Source organism: Mustela lutreola, chromosome 15 (assembly GCF_030435805.1).
Source record: "Mustela lutreola isolate mMusLut2 chromosome 15, mMusLut2.pri, whole genome shotgun sequence".
Lineage (NCBI taxonomy): Eukaryota > Metazoa > Chordata > Mammalia > Carnivora > Mustelidae > Mustela > Mustela lutreola.
The window spans coordinates 4,995,078-5,009,094 of record NC_081304.1 but is presented as its reverse complement, the minus strand read 5'-3'; the positions used below and the strand labels follow the sequence as shown (position 1 = coordinate 5,009,094).

Below are 14,017 nucleotides of genomic sequence, written 5' to 3'. Positions count from 1 at the left end.
CCTGGTTTGCTGTTCCTTTATTTCCTGGGTAGGAACAGGGGTCCCCTTGGGAAGAGGGGGGCGGGGCTTCAGTGTGGGGTGGCTGATCCGGGTATTCTGATCAGGGGTGTCGGGACCAGGGGATTGATAGGACCAGCTGGGTCCAGCTGAGTATGGGAGGGAGAGGAGGGCCTGGGTCTGACTGGCTTCTGTGACCCTCTCCCTTTCTTGGCCCTTGCGGTGTGGCCCACTGCAGGCTGGCAGTTGGCCCTGGAACCTTTGTCTTGTCTGTAGTGGGGAAGCTGCTCCCCGAGGTCCCAAGGCATCTGCATCCTCCCACTGGGCCCGCCCCTTCTGTCCCTATCCTCAGTCCCTGGGGCTAGCCTGGCCCTGACTGCGTGTTGAGTGGCCAATGGGGCCTTTGCTTAAATGATCCTCAACCAGGTGGTGGATGCTACCTTTTTTTTCTTTTTTTTTTTTTAAGCTTTTTATTTGGCTGAGAGACTGCCAAAGAGAGGAAACACAAGCGGGAGAGTGGGAGGGAGAAGCAGACTTCCAACCCAGCAGGGAGCCTGATGGGGGCTTGATCCCAGGACCCTGGGATCATGACCCGAGCTGAAAGCAGATGCTTAAGGATTGAGCCACCCAGGTTCCCCAGGAGGGATGCTACCTGTACCCCCCTGTGCCCTAAGACCCCTAAAACACGTGTGCGCTTGTGTGTGTGTGCGTTGGGGGGAGGAGGCTTGTTCTCGCCCTCCTCAGCAGCCAGAGGCCTGTGATGGACCCTGCTGTAGACTGGGGCTGGAGGGGCTGGAGGTTCATAGCCTGAGGGGGAGTGACATCTGAGAGGAGCCTTAGGGAGCACGCCAGGCTACCTCCTCCAGCCCGCCCGCGCAGCGGCCCCTGTGGAGCCAAGCAGAACCTGCCAGCCATGCCCTCTGCCCCCTGCATGGGATGGTTTCCTCCGAGGCTGGGTTCGTCCTTCCAGTTTTGTTTCCTGGTTGAAAGCCCCTGGGCCACCTCCCGGCCTCACCCCTAAGCCAGCCCACCTGTGCTTTCCGGGGCTGCGAGGGGAAGTCCCTGCAGGGCCCGTGGGCGGCCACGCTGGGACCACAGCCTGGGGGAGGGTGGGCGGCCTGGCCCAGGTGCGGGGATGGGGGCTGGCCTGCGCTGCCTGGGGAATGTCCTCCACTCCCCGTCCTCGTCTGGGCGCAGGGGAGGCCTGGGCACGGAGGGCTGGGCTGTCCTGCTTCTGCTCCTCCCTGCCAAGCTGGTGAGTTTGGATTCTAGGCCAGGGACACTGAGCCAGGAACCTGCTGACATCTCTCAAGCTGGGTGAGAAACGGGAGCCCGGGCAGGAGCAGAGGGGCTGGAGCTGGCTCTGCTGCTCGGGGACAGAAGGGTGCCTGGCGTGAGACCTTTCTACCGGGCCCCCCGGTTCAAGCTGTTCCCCTCTTCTTACCCAGCCAGGGCATTAGATCGTTGGGAGAAGATGGAGGGGGATCTTGGCCCATGAGGAAAGCAAGGGAAACAGCACCCCCCGCCCGGAGGGAACACCTACCCCACCCCCATGACACCCTCCTTTGCCCACAGGGGACTGGGGAGAAACCCTCTTCTGGGCAGTTTCCTGCCACACTTTCCTTTCGTGTGTGATCTGACGCCCCACCCCTTCCCACCTTAAAGCGAGCCTCTTGTGTGAGACACCCCTTCCCTATGTTGGGGTGACGAGTGGGGCTGGGGGCCTCCCATGAGAACAGACCTGAAGACAGAAAAGCTGTGTCTGTGACTTCAGAGGCCTCCAGGGGAGGGCGGGTCTCCCTCATCCCCGGGGCCCCAGAGGGGTCTGGGGGCTCATCCCATACCTGCTGAACTCAGCCGCCGCCCCTCGCTCCTCTGTCCCCTCAAACCTGCCAGGACCTTCAGCGCCAAAGACTTGGGATAGCAGTGAACCCTCTTGCCGCTTGGGGGCCCGGTGGAGCCCAGCAGGCTGGGGCCGTACAAAGGCGAGGCCTCCGGGCTGCTGGGCACATGGCAGTCCCCTGGCTAAGCCCCTCCCGACACACTTCTGCTCACATTTCTTCTCAGTCTTTCTGGGGAGGAGGAAGGGGAGCAGGGAAGCAGCCTAGGCCAGGCAGTTCCTCTTGGCCTTGGCAGCCGCCACTCAAGGGTAAGCTGTAGAGGAAGCAACCAGAAACCTTCCCACGTGGCTGGGGCCCTGCTCCCCGAGGGATGTGCCAGGAACACCCCAGTGGGCCAGGCCAACCCGTAGGCCAGCAGCCTCGGGGTCCCGTGGAGGTCAGGAGAGAGCCCGCAGGGGTAAGAGCGGCTCCTACTGGGGCTGACCAGCCCCGGGCTCTGGGGTCTGGCCTCAACAGCTTCTTTTAAAGCCCCGCACCCTTGGAGGGTTGCTTCACCCGTTTTCGGGGGTGGGGGGTCGTGGTCTCATGCTCACGCTACAAGTCCAACCTGTTCAACTGAAGGCCGGCCACCCAGACCCGGGGGTGCTCTGGCGGGGCTTGGCCTGCAGGGCCCCCCACTCTGACTCCGTCTTCCCGAGCCAAGACCACAGAAGCCTCGCTGCCCCAAGCTTCTTCCTAAACATTTATTAATACCTTTGCTCACTGAGCAGTGGTGGACCGCGGTCCCCGGGTGGGCTCCTCAGGCCCCTCCCCGGGGGGCATGTCCATGTGCATCTCCAACTCGCTGGGGCTGGGCGGGTGAGCCGTGTTGGGCTGGGCGAGGCGCCCCTCAGAAGACAGGGGTCTGTCTTTCCGTGGACGAGGAGGAGCTGTGAGACGTGGGAGACATGGGGGGCTGAGGTGGCTCTCTTCCAGGCCCCACACCCCCCGCAGCCCCCTTTGCCCGAAGCGCCGGCAGCACGGGGGGACAGAGTGCTGGAGAGGGGCCCGCAGGGCTGCAGTGGGCCGTGCAAGCCCGCCTGGGAGCTCCTGAGCAGGGTTCCTTGCTAATCTCTGGGAGTTAAAAATCAAGGCCTCCTTGGGTGGCCAAGAGCCTGGCTCTTGGGTAATGTTTCCTCTAGTGATCAAGGGACTGTTGAGGCACTGCTCACACCAGCAGGTGCAGGAATTGCTCCTAAGACTGCCCTCTCCCCTCCTGCTCCCCTAACATTTTAGGTGTCCTGAGAGTAGACGGAGTGCCAGGGAGGGGGGAGCTAGGTGCCCCTGAGAACACAGTCACAGCTCTGCACTCTGTCCCCCACTCAATCGTCTGTCCCCTCCTGCTCTGCCTTGTGACCAGCATAGGTTCCAAAGGCTGACAGCTTAAGTCTGAATTCCACTCCTGCTGCTTCCTAGCTGTGTGACCTTGGGCGAGCACCTTAACCTCTCTGTGCCTTCGTTTTCTTAGCCGTAAAGGAGGCTCACAGTGATCCCTGCCTCTTCGTGTTGGTGTGAGGATTAAAACCGGTTCGAAGTGTCAAGCCCCTCACAGTGCCTGGCTGGAGAGAGCGATGGCGAGGGGCCCTGACGAGCGCCACCGCTCCTCTGTTTCTGCTTCCTCTGGGCGCTCACTGAGTGCTGGGACTGGAATGGGCCATGAAGGCCAACTAGGACTGGGCGTTTAACGGGGCCGGGGGAGGGGGCAGCCCTTGACCTCCTGCAGACATCCGCAAAGTGTGCGAATGGAACTTTTTACAGGAAGAAGGGCAGCCCCTTTCGTTAGATCCCCTTTCTTGGGTGCCCTGACCCCGAGCAGCACCAATCCAGGGCCCCCCTTTACAGGCAGACGAGGAAACAGGTCTGGATGCGGGGGTGGGGAGACTTGCTCACAGTCACTTGAAGGTGATCCGGCCTGGTGGTGATTCAGGCCAGTGTCCCTCTCTGGCCCCCAGAGGGATGGCTGGACCCTGGGGGACCCTTAGTCCCCAGACTTTTAGGCAGGAGTTAGCCCTTGGGGGAGCACAGGGACTCAAGGGACCGTCCAGGCCTGGGGGTGAGGAGAAGTTCCTCCCCAAATAAGGTCGGACTGCACCCATCAGCTGCTGCACAGAGCTGACCACTAGCTCCAGGCGAGTGAGCACCTGTGAGCGGTGAGGGGGGCTGGACGGGGGCGGGGGGGGGAACTTGAGCCTGGAGCCAGAGCCCTGGGCTACAACCCTGCTCCTGTTCCCTCTCCTGGGAGATGGGGACAGTAACAGCATCTGCCCCCCAGTCCTGCGACATAAGAACTCAGTAGGGGCGCCTGGGTGGCTCAATGGGTTAAAGCCTCTGCCTTCAGCTCAGGTCAGGATCCCGGGGTCCTAGGATGGAGCCCCGAATCGGCTCTTTGCTCAGCAGGGAGCCTGCTTCCCGCCCCCCTCTGCCTGCCTCTCTGCCTACTTGTGATCTCTGTCTGTCAAATAAATAAAATCTTTAAAAAAACAAACCCAACTCCGTAAAGTTGGATCTTCCTCCCTTCCCCTCCCATCGCTCAGCTCCCCGGCGCTTCCTCTCTGCGGGGAAATAAGGGCAGAGACCAGCCCTGGGCAGGGAAGGGGGCTGGCGGGCAAGCAGGAGAGGCCTGGGGGCAGTGGAGGTCACCCAGAAGGCCAGAGGGAAGCTACCTGGGCTGTTGACAGCCAGCATCTGGGCACTCTGAGGTCTCGAGGGCAGCTGGCCGTTGTCGCTGAGGGACTGCTGCCTGTGCACGTGGGGCCGGGAATGCTTGGCCTTGTGCTTGCTCATCCCGGAGACGGAGGCTGGTGGGGGAAGGTGAAGGGGAGGGTCCATTCTGAGATGCTGAGTGGGAGCTCTGTGGGGACCCATGCGGATGGGGAGAGGGCTGCAGGGCCGCTGGTCGCGGCCGCCTTAGCGGGGGACCTTCCGAGTCGGAACTAATGGATATGCCCCTTCTAAGCACTCCATTCATTCCCATGTCCATCCATCCAACCACCCACCCACTCAGATATGCTCTGAGGACCTACAGCCGTGAGCCCTGTGCCTGGTGCTGGGTGAGTTCTGACTTGGGCTCAAGTTCAGGAGGCCAGGTGGCTGGACAGGTGCACACGAGCTCTAAGAGCAGGTGGAGCTTTGGGAGGGGGCGGGGAAATTCAGCAGGTGGTGGGTGCTGAGGAGGGGCACTTTGAGTTTTGAAGGAGGGGTAGGACTGGGTCCTGGTGGTGCTGGGAACAGAGGCCCAGGTAGGCAAGCCGATGAGGCAGCACGAGGAGGAAGACTTCATGAATGTGTCACAGGGCCATGACGTCCCGGCTCATTGGCTGAGACTAGATGGCTGTCCCCGACCTGCCAACACTGACCTGGGGCTTTGAGAGTGTTTGGAATCGGAGCAATAGCAGGAGGAGGCACCCAGGATCCAGTGGTCCCATGGCCTTCCAGGAGCTGGGCAGACCCTGAGGGACTCCTGAGCAAGGAGCCTGAGGAGTCTCTGGGCCCCTGGGACACTCACTGTCTTTGGTCAAGATGCCCGGCAGCCTTGTATCCATCCGTCCCTTGTAAATATGTCCATCCAAGCCCAAGATATCCACCTCATCATGCTGGGGGCGGGGGAGGGATATCCATTACCACGTGGCCCCTAGAGCATGCCCTCTGTTCCTTCCTCCATGAGGGCGGTGGCACTGAGGGACGTCCTCCCCCGACTCCCAGATCCCTCCCCCAGGCTCTGGCAGCGCCAGGGCGAAGGGAGGGCCCGTGGTGGGGGTGGCAGGGCTCGCTGGGCAGGAGGCCCAACAAAGCCGGAGTACCAGAGGCTTTCAGAAACAGCCTCCAGGCAGAGGGCTGGTCATCCACCCTTCTGGTGACATTTTCCAGAATGACTTGAGAACGTGGGGTCCTGTGCGGGCCCTCTCTCTTCACTCCCAGGTAGCACCCCAACCTTCATGGCGATCTGGACCTCCTCGGTGGGGTACAGGCCCTGGGACAGGTGCTGTAGACGGCTGCGGCGGTAGGGGTACGTGAGGGTGTGGCTGCCCCCGCAGCGCCGGGGGACGCTCGAGTACACGTAGTCGGCTGTCTCCGGCACCCTGTGGTGAAGATGGCAGTGTCACCAGAGCCGGTGTCCCCTAGGACCCAGCTATGGGGGGGGGGACAGCCAGCCGGGGATGGGACAGCTGTGTCAGGGGTCTCCAGGAGCCAGGGCAAAGCAAACTCGCTGTCGGGCCACCCTGAAGACCACTAATACCCTCTTTCTCCTGCCCGCCGTCCCCCCTCTTTGGCAGGGCATTCCCCAGCAGTGCAGCAGACACTCACAGGGCTGTGGGTGGGCAGAGGCTGAGCCCCGCGGCCAGAGGCCCCATCTGTGTGGTCCTACCGTTTGTAGCAGGGGGAGCTCAGGCACTGTGCCTGCAGCAGCTCCCGGATCATCTGGCTGCTGGCCCGGACCGAGCCTCCGAAGTGGATCTGCACCTTCTCAATGTCCATCAGCATCTTGGAGTGCATGGTGCGCAGGCGCCCCACGCTCCGCTCCATGTGCGCCAAGTCGCCCCGAGGGAAGGCGGTACCGCCCAGCTTGAGGCTGTGGGGCACAGGCCGGTGGGTAAGGGGGCCACGCCAGTCCGAGCCCACACTCAGACCCAGGCCCACTCCAGCCCTTTATCTGTGCCCTTTTAAGCAGGACCCTGTGTGGACAGGCGCTCTGCCCGTAGCACCCCAAGGGACCACAGACGGGACGGGGTGGAAGCACACTTGGCCCTCCCTACCTGGAACCCTGAGGGCTCCAAAGTGCAGTTTGAAATCATCCTTAAGGCTGAACCCCCATCCTTGGGAGATGGAAATGCGGCAGGGAGGTGGGCAGGAGCCCAAGGAGTGTGCATTATGTCCCCACCTCCTCCCCCAACAGCCACTGAGCCCACCCTCTGGCTGGGTGACATCGGACCCCTCCCTTCCTCCCATGCTGGGGCTGCTGAAGCATCTGGGGGTGTGAGGAGGGAGAGGTCCCCCGCCGGCAGCCTCAGCAGTGTCCCTCCGGCACCCCCAACAGGAGGGACTCAAAGGCAGGTGATTACTAAATAGGCCTCCATTCCTCCTCTTATTGGGAAGAAGTGGGGGGCTAGCTGAGAAATTACTCCCTGCCCCCCACTGTCCAACCAGGAGAAGGAGCCTCTCCAGAGAGCCACGCGCCCTCCAGCGTCTGCCCCGTCTCCCCTGCGAAGCCCCGCCCGGGAGCCTGCTGCCCCGTACTTGCGGCTCTGCTGCCGGACCTGCTCCAGCTCGAAGATAGTGTAGGGGCGGGTGGAGCGGTGCCCAGGCAGGGCTGGGCCCACAGGAGTCACCGGGATAAATCTGGGCAGGGGCAGAGAGAAGAGGACGGTTGGAACAAGAGAAATCCCATTCCTAAAGCCAGGACTCCACAGTCTACGTGCCCGAGGAGCCTTCCCGTCCAGGCTGTGGCAGAGGGAAGGACGGAGGTGAGGCCTGTGGGAATGGACCCGGGGGAGAGGAGCCGAGGAAGGACAAGTGTTGGAGGCAGGCAGGGAACAGAGGAGGCGCAGCACAGCTGTGCCCGCCCCCGTGACAGCCACCAGCTGGGGTTGGCCAGGTGTGGGCACTCACTGTCCAGTCACAGCTGTCTCCAAGGGCCGGTCACAAGAGAGGCAGTGGAAATGTGCCAAGAGCTGCCTGTGAGGAGTGGGATACACGCAGAGGGTGAGTATCCTGCCCGGACGGTGGGGAATGAGAGAGACGGAGAACACAGACGGCCTTGGGCCCTCTGCAGGCCCAGCGGGCCGGAAGCTTGGCTCACCAGGGTGGCAGGTCCCAAGCCACCAGAGGCAGATCTGGTCCCTGTTCCCTTGGAACACCCTAGCTCCTAGGTTTGCCTGCTTTGGGGTACCTCTCCAGCACCCACCTGTGCCAACCCAAAGCCAGCAGGGTTTCAAAGGGCCCCGACGGAGGCCCTGTGTGAAACTCGGGCGCCCTCTGGTGGCCAATAGTGGAAACCCGGGGATTCAAGCCTGCCCCAGGGCAGACCAGGGGACCCCTTGGAGCAGGCTCGGCTCTGGGGACTGTGGGCCCATCCCTGCCTCGGGGCCCCAAGGAGCACACCCGTGCCAAAAAGTCTTAGCCTTCTCTCCCCACCCTTCCTCCAGTGCAGGAGGAACCAGCCTAAGATGGAAGAGCTTTTCAAGCTCTCAGATTCTGTCCCTGCAGCTACGGGATGGTCCAGTGGGATCAGCCTCTCCCCCAGGGCACACTGCGCTCGCTGGTGGGGACCCCCCTCCCAGCCCCCCGCTGTGGTCCGCACCCCACCTCCGCATGGCCGCCGCCTCGTCCGCCTGGTAGAGGGGAGAGCGCTCCTTGAGCTGCTGGCGCAAGGACTTCCAGCGGTCTTCCAGCAACTTCTTCACGGGGTCCAGCTCCAGGCGGTCCAGCTGTGGGTGGCCGTGGGTGAGCAGTGAGCACTGGGATAGGCGGGTTGGGGCAGGGAGTGATCTGCCCTCACCTTGCTGTCCATCTCCACCAGGAGCTTGTCCAGCATCTTCTGCCAGTCCTGCTCGTGGTCGCTCATCTTCGCCACCAGCTCCTGCATCATGTGGTTCAGCTGCTCTGTGGTGGCATCGAACTGGACACGGCTCACTTTGGCCGCCAGGGCGCTCTTATCAGCCTTCTGCCCGCAAGAGAGGAGGAGGGGGCCCCAGGTGGGAGAGAGCCGGGGCAGGGCCCCATGGCCCTGCAACAAGCCTGGACACTGAGCTCCCCCCGGGCTCCGCTCTACTCCTGGCCTTTCAAAGAAGGCCCCGTGAGACCTCTCGGGACACAGAGCGGCTCTTCTGGGCCTGGCCCGCCCTTACCACGTCAATCTCCATCTCCAGGTGCTCTCTGTTGGCCTTTTCCTTCTCGAGCTTCTCTATGCCCTGGTACAGCACCTGGGAGGCGGGGGCGCGGAGAACGAGGAGCCAGGATGGCAACGGCCTCGCCCCCCCCCCCCCACCCCAGCCACCCACGGGCCCCTCACGTCAATGTCCTTCTGCTTCTGCCGGTGGTCTTCGATGAGGCTGCTGGTGGTGATGTAGAGCTTCTCGCAGTCGCCCTGCACCTGCAGGATGGCGCTCTGGACGTGGCCCAGCAGCTCTTCATCCTGTGGCAAGAGGCACAAAGGCAGGCTCCCTGGGGCCGCTGCGTGGTGTTACTGCCCCGCCGGGGCAGCCCTTAGAACATCGCCCGGAGGCTCCTGGCTGGCTGGTTCAGGCGGTGAAGTGGCTGCCTTCGGCTCAGGTCATGGTCGTTCCAGGGTCCCGGGCTCCAGCCCTGTGCCCAGCTCCCTGCTCAGCAGGGCAGTCTGCGTCTCCCTCTCCCCCTGCTCGTGCACTCTCTCTCTCAAATAAATAAAATTTTTAAGAAACCACCCAGCAGGAAGGCCAAATTTGGGCCCCCTTCTGGCTCTCCACAATGCCCCCCAGACCGTGGCAGGCTCTCTGCTCTGTGTGTCCCCCACCCCGGCATGTGAGCTTCAGCCCCCACTTCCCCATGGTCCAGCCTTGAGGGACCTGGCCCCCTGGAGGGGGTGCCCAGCAGAGGCGATCGAGGCTCCAGAGCGGTGTGCTGCCCTGTGGCTCCTGAGAGCTGGGGTGTGGGCTACTGTCTTCCCACCTGCCCTGAGCAGGATCTCAACTCCAGAGCCTAAGAGGCAGGACTCAGGGACTCTAGAGACTCTCCCTGCCCCCACCAGCAAGACTGCCCTTCGCTGGGGAATTGAGAAGGGGACTGGGATACTGTATACTGTGTCAAGGAACCTGCTATGCCAGTGTCCCCCGAGGCACATGAATGCATGGCCTCATCCCCACGGAGCCAGGGTTTCGCCATGGTCTCATGTCCCCAGAGCTAGTGCTGCTCCTGCCCTCGCTGTGACCCAGTGAAAGGACCAGGGACTTGTGTGGGGTCAGTAAAGGGCTCCACCTTGGCAAGCTGGCCCTGAGGCCAGTTAAGCGCCATCAGCCACTCCTTGGTTTGTGGGTCTCCAGGCTGTGGCTCCCCGCCGTGGGGCACAGGAGGCCATGCCAGGAGGGGGGCGCCAGTGGGAGTCACCTGGCTCTGGAGCTTGGCTTTCTTGGAGGGCCGGGAGGCAGCCAGATTGTTGACCATGTCCTGAAGCTGCTCGTAGCGCTGCACCAGCGTGCTGACCTGGTGGCTCAGGTCCAGGCTGCAGGCAGGGCAGGTGGCCTCCGGGTCAATCTGGCCAGGTTCCAAAGTGGACAGCGTCTTGTGAGGAGCCATGCTCAGGGACAGCAGCGTAGAAGATGAGGCCAGCATGTTCTCGATAATCGCCCTGAGCTTGTCAAGCTGGGTGTGGGCAAGAAGGCAGGTGCAGAGCAGTGAGTGAGGCATGGCCGCGATCTGTCCACACGGCCGCGATCTGTCCATATCGCCAGCCCCCACGTGATTCAGGCAGTCACTGCCCCTGCCAGGGCCCCTCAGAGCGCAGTGCATGTAGGAGAGGCGCCCAGGGTCCGTCTGTTAAGTAGTGAACAGAGTTCTCGGCGAGGACGCCCTGATGCTGAATAAAACCCTTACAGGATGGAGGTCTCCGGACCTTTCTCTAGTCAGCTCGTTGATCTGGTGTGAGGACATGTCTCTCTAGCTAAACCCTCGAGTGGTGACATCTGTTAGTCCACCAACACTTACAGGAGCTTGATGACACCCAGACACAGCTCTGGGCCCTCTGCTGCTCACACATGCTCTGTTCCCAGCCGGGATTCAGTAACAAGAAATCAGTGGGACGGGTGCTACTTCTGCTGCAGGGGTCTCTCCTGCTCTGGGCGGGAGCAGACGCCTTCCCCTGGCTCTCCTGTCCTCTTCTGTTTCCCGCAGTCCCTGTGCATCACCGCACATGACGGGTCCCGGGTCGGCACCCGGTTCTGGGTCAGCCAGTCCCACAGCCGTGGGACCTCTTGCCTGGCTCAGAGAGGGGCTGGGCCAACTGAACCCCCTCTATTGGAAGCGTGTAACATCGCGGGGCCAAGGCAGCCCTTGTGGGCCATATGCAAAGGCTGGCTGGGAGCACGGTGGGAAGGAGATGTGGAGGTGTTGGAGAGAAACGGGTACGGACGGGGACACAGAAGCACAGGTGCGCACAGAACCGGACATGAAGGATGGAGCCCGGGCAGCCCCGGCCAGACTGCCCCCTTGACCTGGAAGGTCTGCCTTTTCTAGCCTCCCCCCACACCGATGTTCTTTCAACCAAGCTCCCCTGTGCCTGAGCTCAGTGAGACTCCTGCCTGCTCCCAGAAGAACCGGCACTCTTCGGAAGTGTCCGTAAGCGTGGCAGAGGGCCCGTGGGCTAAAAGGACAGACTGATTCTCTAGAAGAGAGAAAGGTGCCTCCTCGAAGTATGGGCTTTTCAGTGGAGTTGTGAGGGGTAAGTTGGAGCCCGCTGGGTAAGTGGGGGTGACAAGGACATTCTGGGACAAGGGGCAGCGTGGGAGCGCAGCTGTGTATTCAGAGGCAGGAAGCGGAGATGGCGGCAGATGGGGAGACTGGAGGCCAGTGCCCTGAAGAGGCTGTGCTGGGAGCCGGGCCTGCCCAGGGCAGAGTGTGGCTCCCGGGAGAGCCCTGGAGGTTGCTAAGCTTAGACGTGAGCTGTGGACATGATCTTCTACTCCTAGAGCCTCACACTGGACAAGTGGCTTTGGGGTCAAGACATGGTACATGCTGGTGGGGTGTGGGAGTGGCCCAGAACCGGGCCTCTATCCCTGAGGCACTCCTGACATCAGTCCCCGTGGCCCCGTGGCTTTTCCCATCCGGTCCTCCTGCAAGTACTCACAGGGCCAGTCCTGGTCCGGACGCTCTTCAGTGGGAGTCTGGGACGACCGGCGATAGCATCCCTCAAGATTTAAAGGCAGATGCTATCGGAGCGCCTGGGTGGCTCAGTTAGTTAAGTGTCTGATTCTTGCTTTCCCCTCAGGTCATGATCTCAGGGTCATGGGATCGAGCCCCGAGTCGGTTTCACACCTGCACAGAGTCTGCTTATCCCTCCCTCTGCTCCCTCCCCCCGCTTGTGCTCTCTCTCTTTTTCTCAAATAAATACATAAAATCGTAAAGGCAGACACTAACAAGAGGATGGAAAGAGCCCACAGAATGGGCGAAAGCGTTTGCAGAGGGTGCGACCATAGCCCCGCCCTCCATGGCCGACTGAGAAGAGCCTGGTCTCACCTGGTCCTGCAGGTAGAGGGAGGCTTCGGAGACCGAGTGCTCCATGCTGACCTTGCCCCGCTCTTGGCTTTCCCTCAGCTCGGCCAGTTCCTTCTCGATGTCAGCCACGGTCACTCTGAGAGACGTGCAGAAGAGACGGTCTGGCGCCACCACCCATCCCACGGTCTGGGCCCACATGTCCCACGAGGGACAGAGGATGCGCACCACGGCTCTTGGGCCCACCCCACGGCAGGCTCTATCTAGGGAGTTCCGGGCACTGCTTGTCCGGAAAGTGGGTGCCCACGTGCCGACCTGAGAGGTTTCTAGGGGGTGGGACCGCCCCCCCCCCACCCGCCGTGAGAGGGCCCTGAGGGGGCTCTGACACGTGCTCTCCTCCAGCTTCCGTCTGGGGAGAGACTGCTGCTGCTGGACTGGTTTTTTTGTTGTTTTGTTTTAAATTGTTTTAAAATATTTTATTTATTTATTTGACAGACAGAGATCACAAGCAGGCAAAGAGGCAGGCAGAGAGAGAGGGAGAAGCAGGCTCCTCGCTGAGCAGGGAGCCTGATGTGGGGCTCCATTCCAGGACCCTGGGATCATGACCTGAGCTGAAGGCAGAGGAATTAATCCACTGAGCCACCCAGGTGCCCCTGCTGGATGGTTTTAAGAACCTCGAAAACTTCTACCAGCTACTTGAACTACATATGGACACCCTGAAGGGCAGACACAGCCAGGGTCAAAGACAGGGGCCAGTTCAGACTGTGAGTGAGCCAAAGGCTGCCAACACCTCCTTGGCTGGGGCGAGGCGATGCCCAGACACAAGTTGCACTCAGCAGGAGTGTTTTACCTGAGGATTCCCAGCTGCAAGCTCAGCGAGCCATTCTTCAGGTCTTTTCCTGTTCCGTGTTCACCGTTGTCCTCCAGGATCTTCTGCATCCTCTCCATCTACAAACCCAGCGGAAGAGGAAGGTCAGGCTTGGGCCCAAGTTCTTGGCCTTCTGCATATGTGTCCGCAGCCCGAGCAAGCCCCTTTCCCGAGTCCGCGTCCTGATGCAAGCCTCTAACAAGAACCATTGGTCAGTCTGTCCCTTCTGGACATCCATCCATCCATCTGCCCACCCTTCTATCCATCCGTCCCACGGCTGTGGACAGCTGGCGTTAAGAACCACTGAAGAGGGGCACCTGGGGGGCTCAGTAGGTTAAGCCGCTGCCTTCATCTCAGGTCATGATCTCAGGGTCCTGGGTCCTGGAATCGAGCCCCACATCGGGCTCTCTGCTCAGCGGGGAGCCTGCTTCCCCCTCTCTGTCTGCCCCTCTGCCTACTTGTGATCTCTCTTTCTAATTAATTAATTAATTAATTAATCAATGAAATAAATAAAATAAAACCACTGAAGATCCGGGTAGCCCATTGCCATGGCCACTGGTCCCGAGAGTCCCCCAGACTTGGCTCCAAGGCTGCTGTACTCCCAATGGGCTTTGTTGGAAGCGGCCCCCACGTAATGAAAGAGCACTGGCCTCCTTGATGGCTCCGCCGGGTCTCAACAGCTTCGAGCATGCGGTGTGAGACCCTGGAACTGAGCATGATGTCACCTGAGGGACATTTCCTACCTGAGAGGCTTGTGAAAATCCAACGAGATAATAATGCCAGCCCAAGGATGGCGCCGTCCATCAAAATACCAGTGGCGAGTGGGGCCGCAGGCCCTCAAAGGCAGAGCGCGCAGGACTTCTTTACTTACCTTTGCTTTCTCCTGCCGAACTTCTTTGGTTAAGGACTTTAAGGTGTTCAGCTGTTCCTGCAGGTCTGGGGGTATAGCCTTCTTGACTGTGAATAATGGAGGCCTTATTCGTCAAAAGGGTTAGATCTCCAGCAGGGATCTCCCAACCCCTGTTTCCAGCCCCCATGGTGAAGCCCCCACAATCCCTGTTCCCAGCCCCCATGGCGAAGGCCCCCCACCCCC

General features: G+C 61.3%; 1 protein-coding gene and 1 long non-coding RNA gene across 3 annotated transcripts in view; one reads left to right on the top strand and one right to left on the bottom strand.

Moving 5' to 3' along the window:
• Window positions 1-2,566: 2,566 nt before the first annotated feature.
• QRICH2 (glutamine rich 2) overlaps window positions 2,567-14,017 on the bottom strand; it is a 35,391-nt gene continuing 23,940 nt past the window's right edge. The window contains exons 8-22 of the mRNA XM_059150351.1: window positions 13,796-13,881; window positions 12,907-13,004; window positions 12,081-12,195; window positions 9,957-10,211; window positions 8,887-9,009; window positions 8,723-8,797; window positions 8,374-8,538; window positions 8,181-8,302; window positions 7,485-7,550; window positions 7,113-7,214; window positions 6,244-6,447; window positions 5,809-5,956; window positions 5,383-5,470; window positions 4,541-4,675; window positions 2,567-2,767 (exon numbers count right to left, since the gene is read on the bottom strand). Of these exons, the coding sequence (XP_059006334.1) occupies window positions 2,598-2,767; window positions 4,541-4,675; window positions 5,383-5,470; window positions 5,809-5,956; window positions 6,244-6,447; window positions 7,113-7,214; window positions 7,485-7,550; window positions 8,181-8,302; window positions 8,374-8,538; window positions 8,723-8,797; window positions 8,887-9,009; window positions 9,957-10,211; window positions 12,081-12,195; window positions 12,907-13,004; window positions 13,796-13,881 (1,952 nt within the window). The 3' untranslated portion in view covers window positions 2,567-2,597. The remainder of the gene's footprint in view (window positions 2,768-4,540; window positions 4,676-5,382; window positions 5,471-5,808; window positions 5,957-6,243; window positions 6,448-7,112; window positions 7,215-7,484; window positions 7,551-8,180; window positions 8,303-8,373; window positions 8,539-8,722; window positions 8,798-8,886; window positions 9,010-9,956; window positions 10,212-12,080; window positions 12,196-12,906; window positions 13,005-13,795; window positions 13,882-14,017) is intronic.
• On the top strand, window positions 7,126-8,483 carry LOC131817015 (uncharacterized). 2 transcript variants are annotated; one of them, XR_009348274.1, is made up of 3 exons: window positions 7,126-7,577; window positions 8,026-8,318; window positions 8,395-8,483. It is a non-coding gene; the product is annotated as an uncharacterized LOC131817015 (long non-coding RNA). The 2 variants fall into 2 exon arrangements; XR_009348273.1 differs by having other exon boundaries at window positions 7,127-7,577; window positions 8,021-8,318.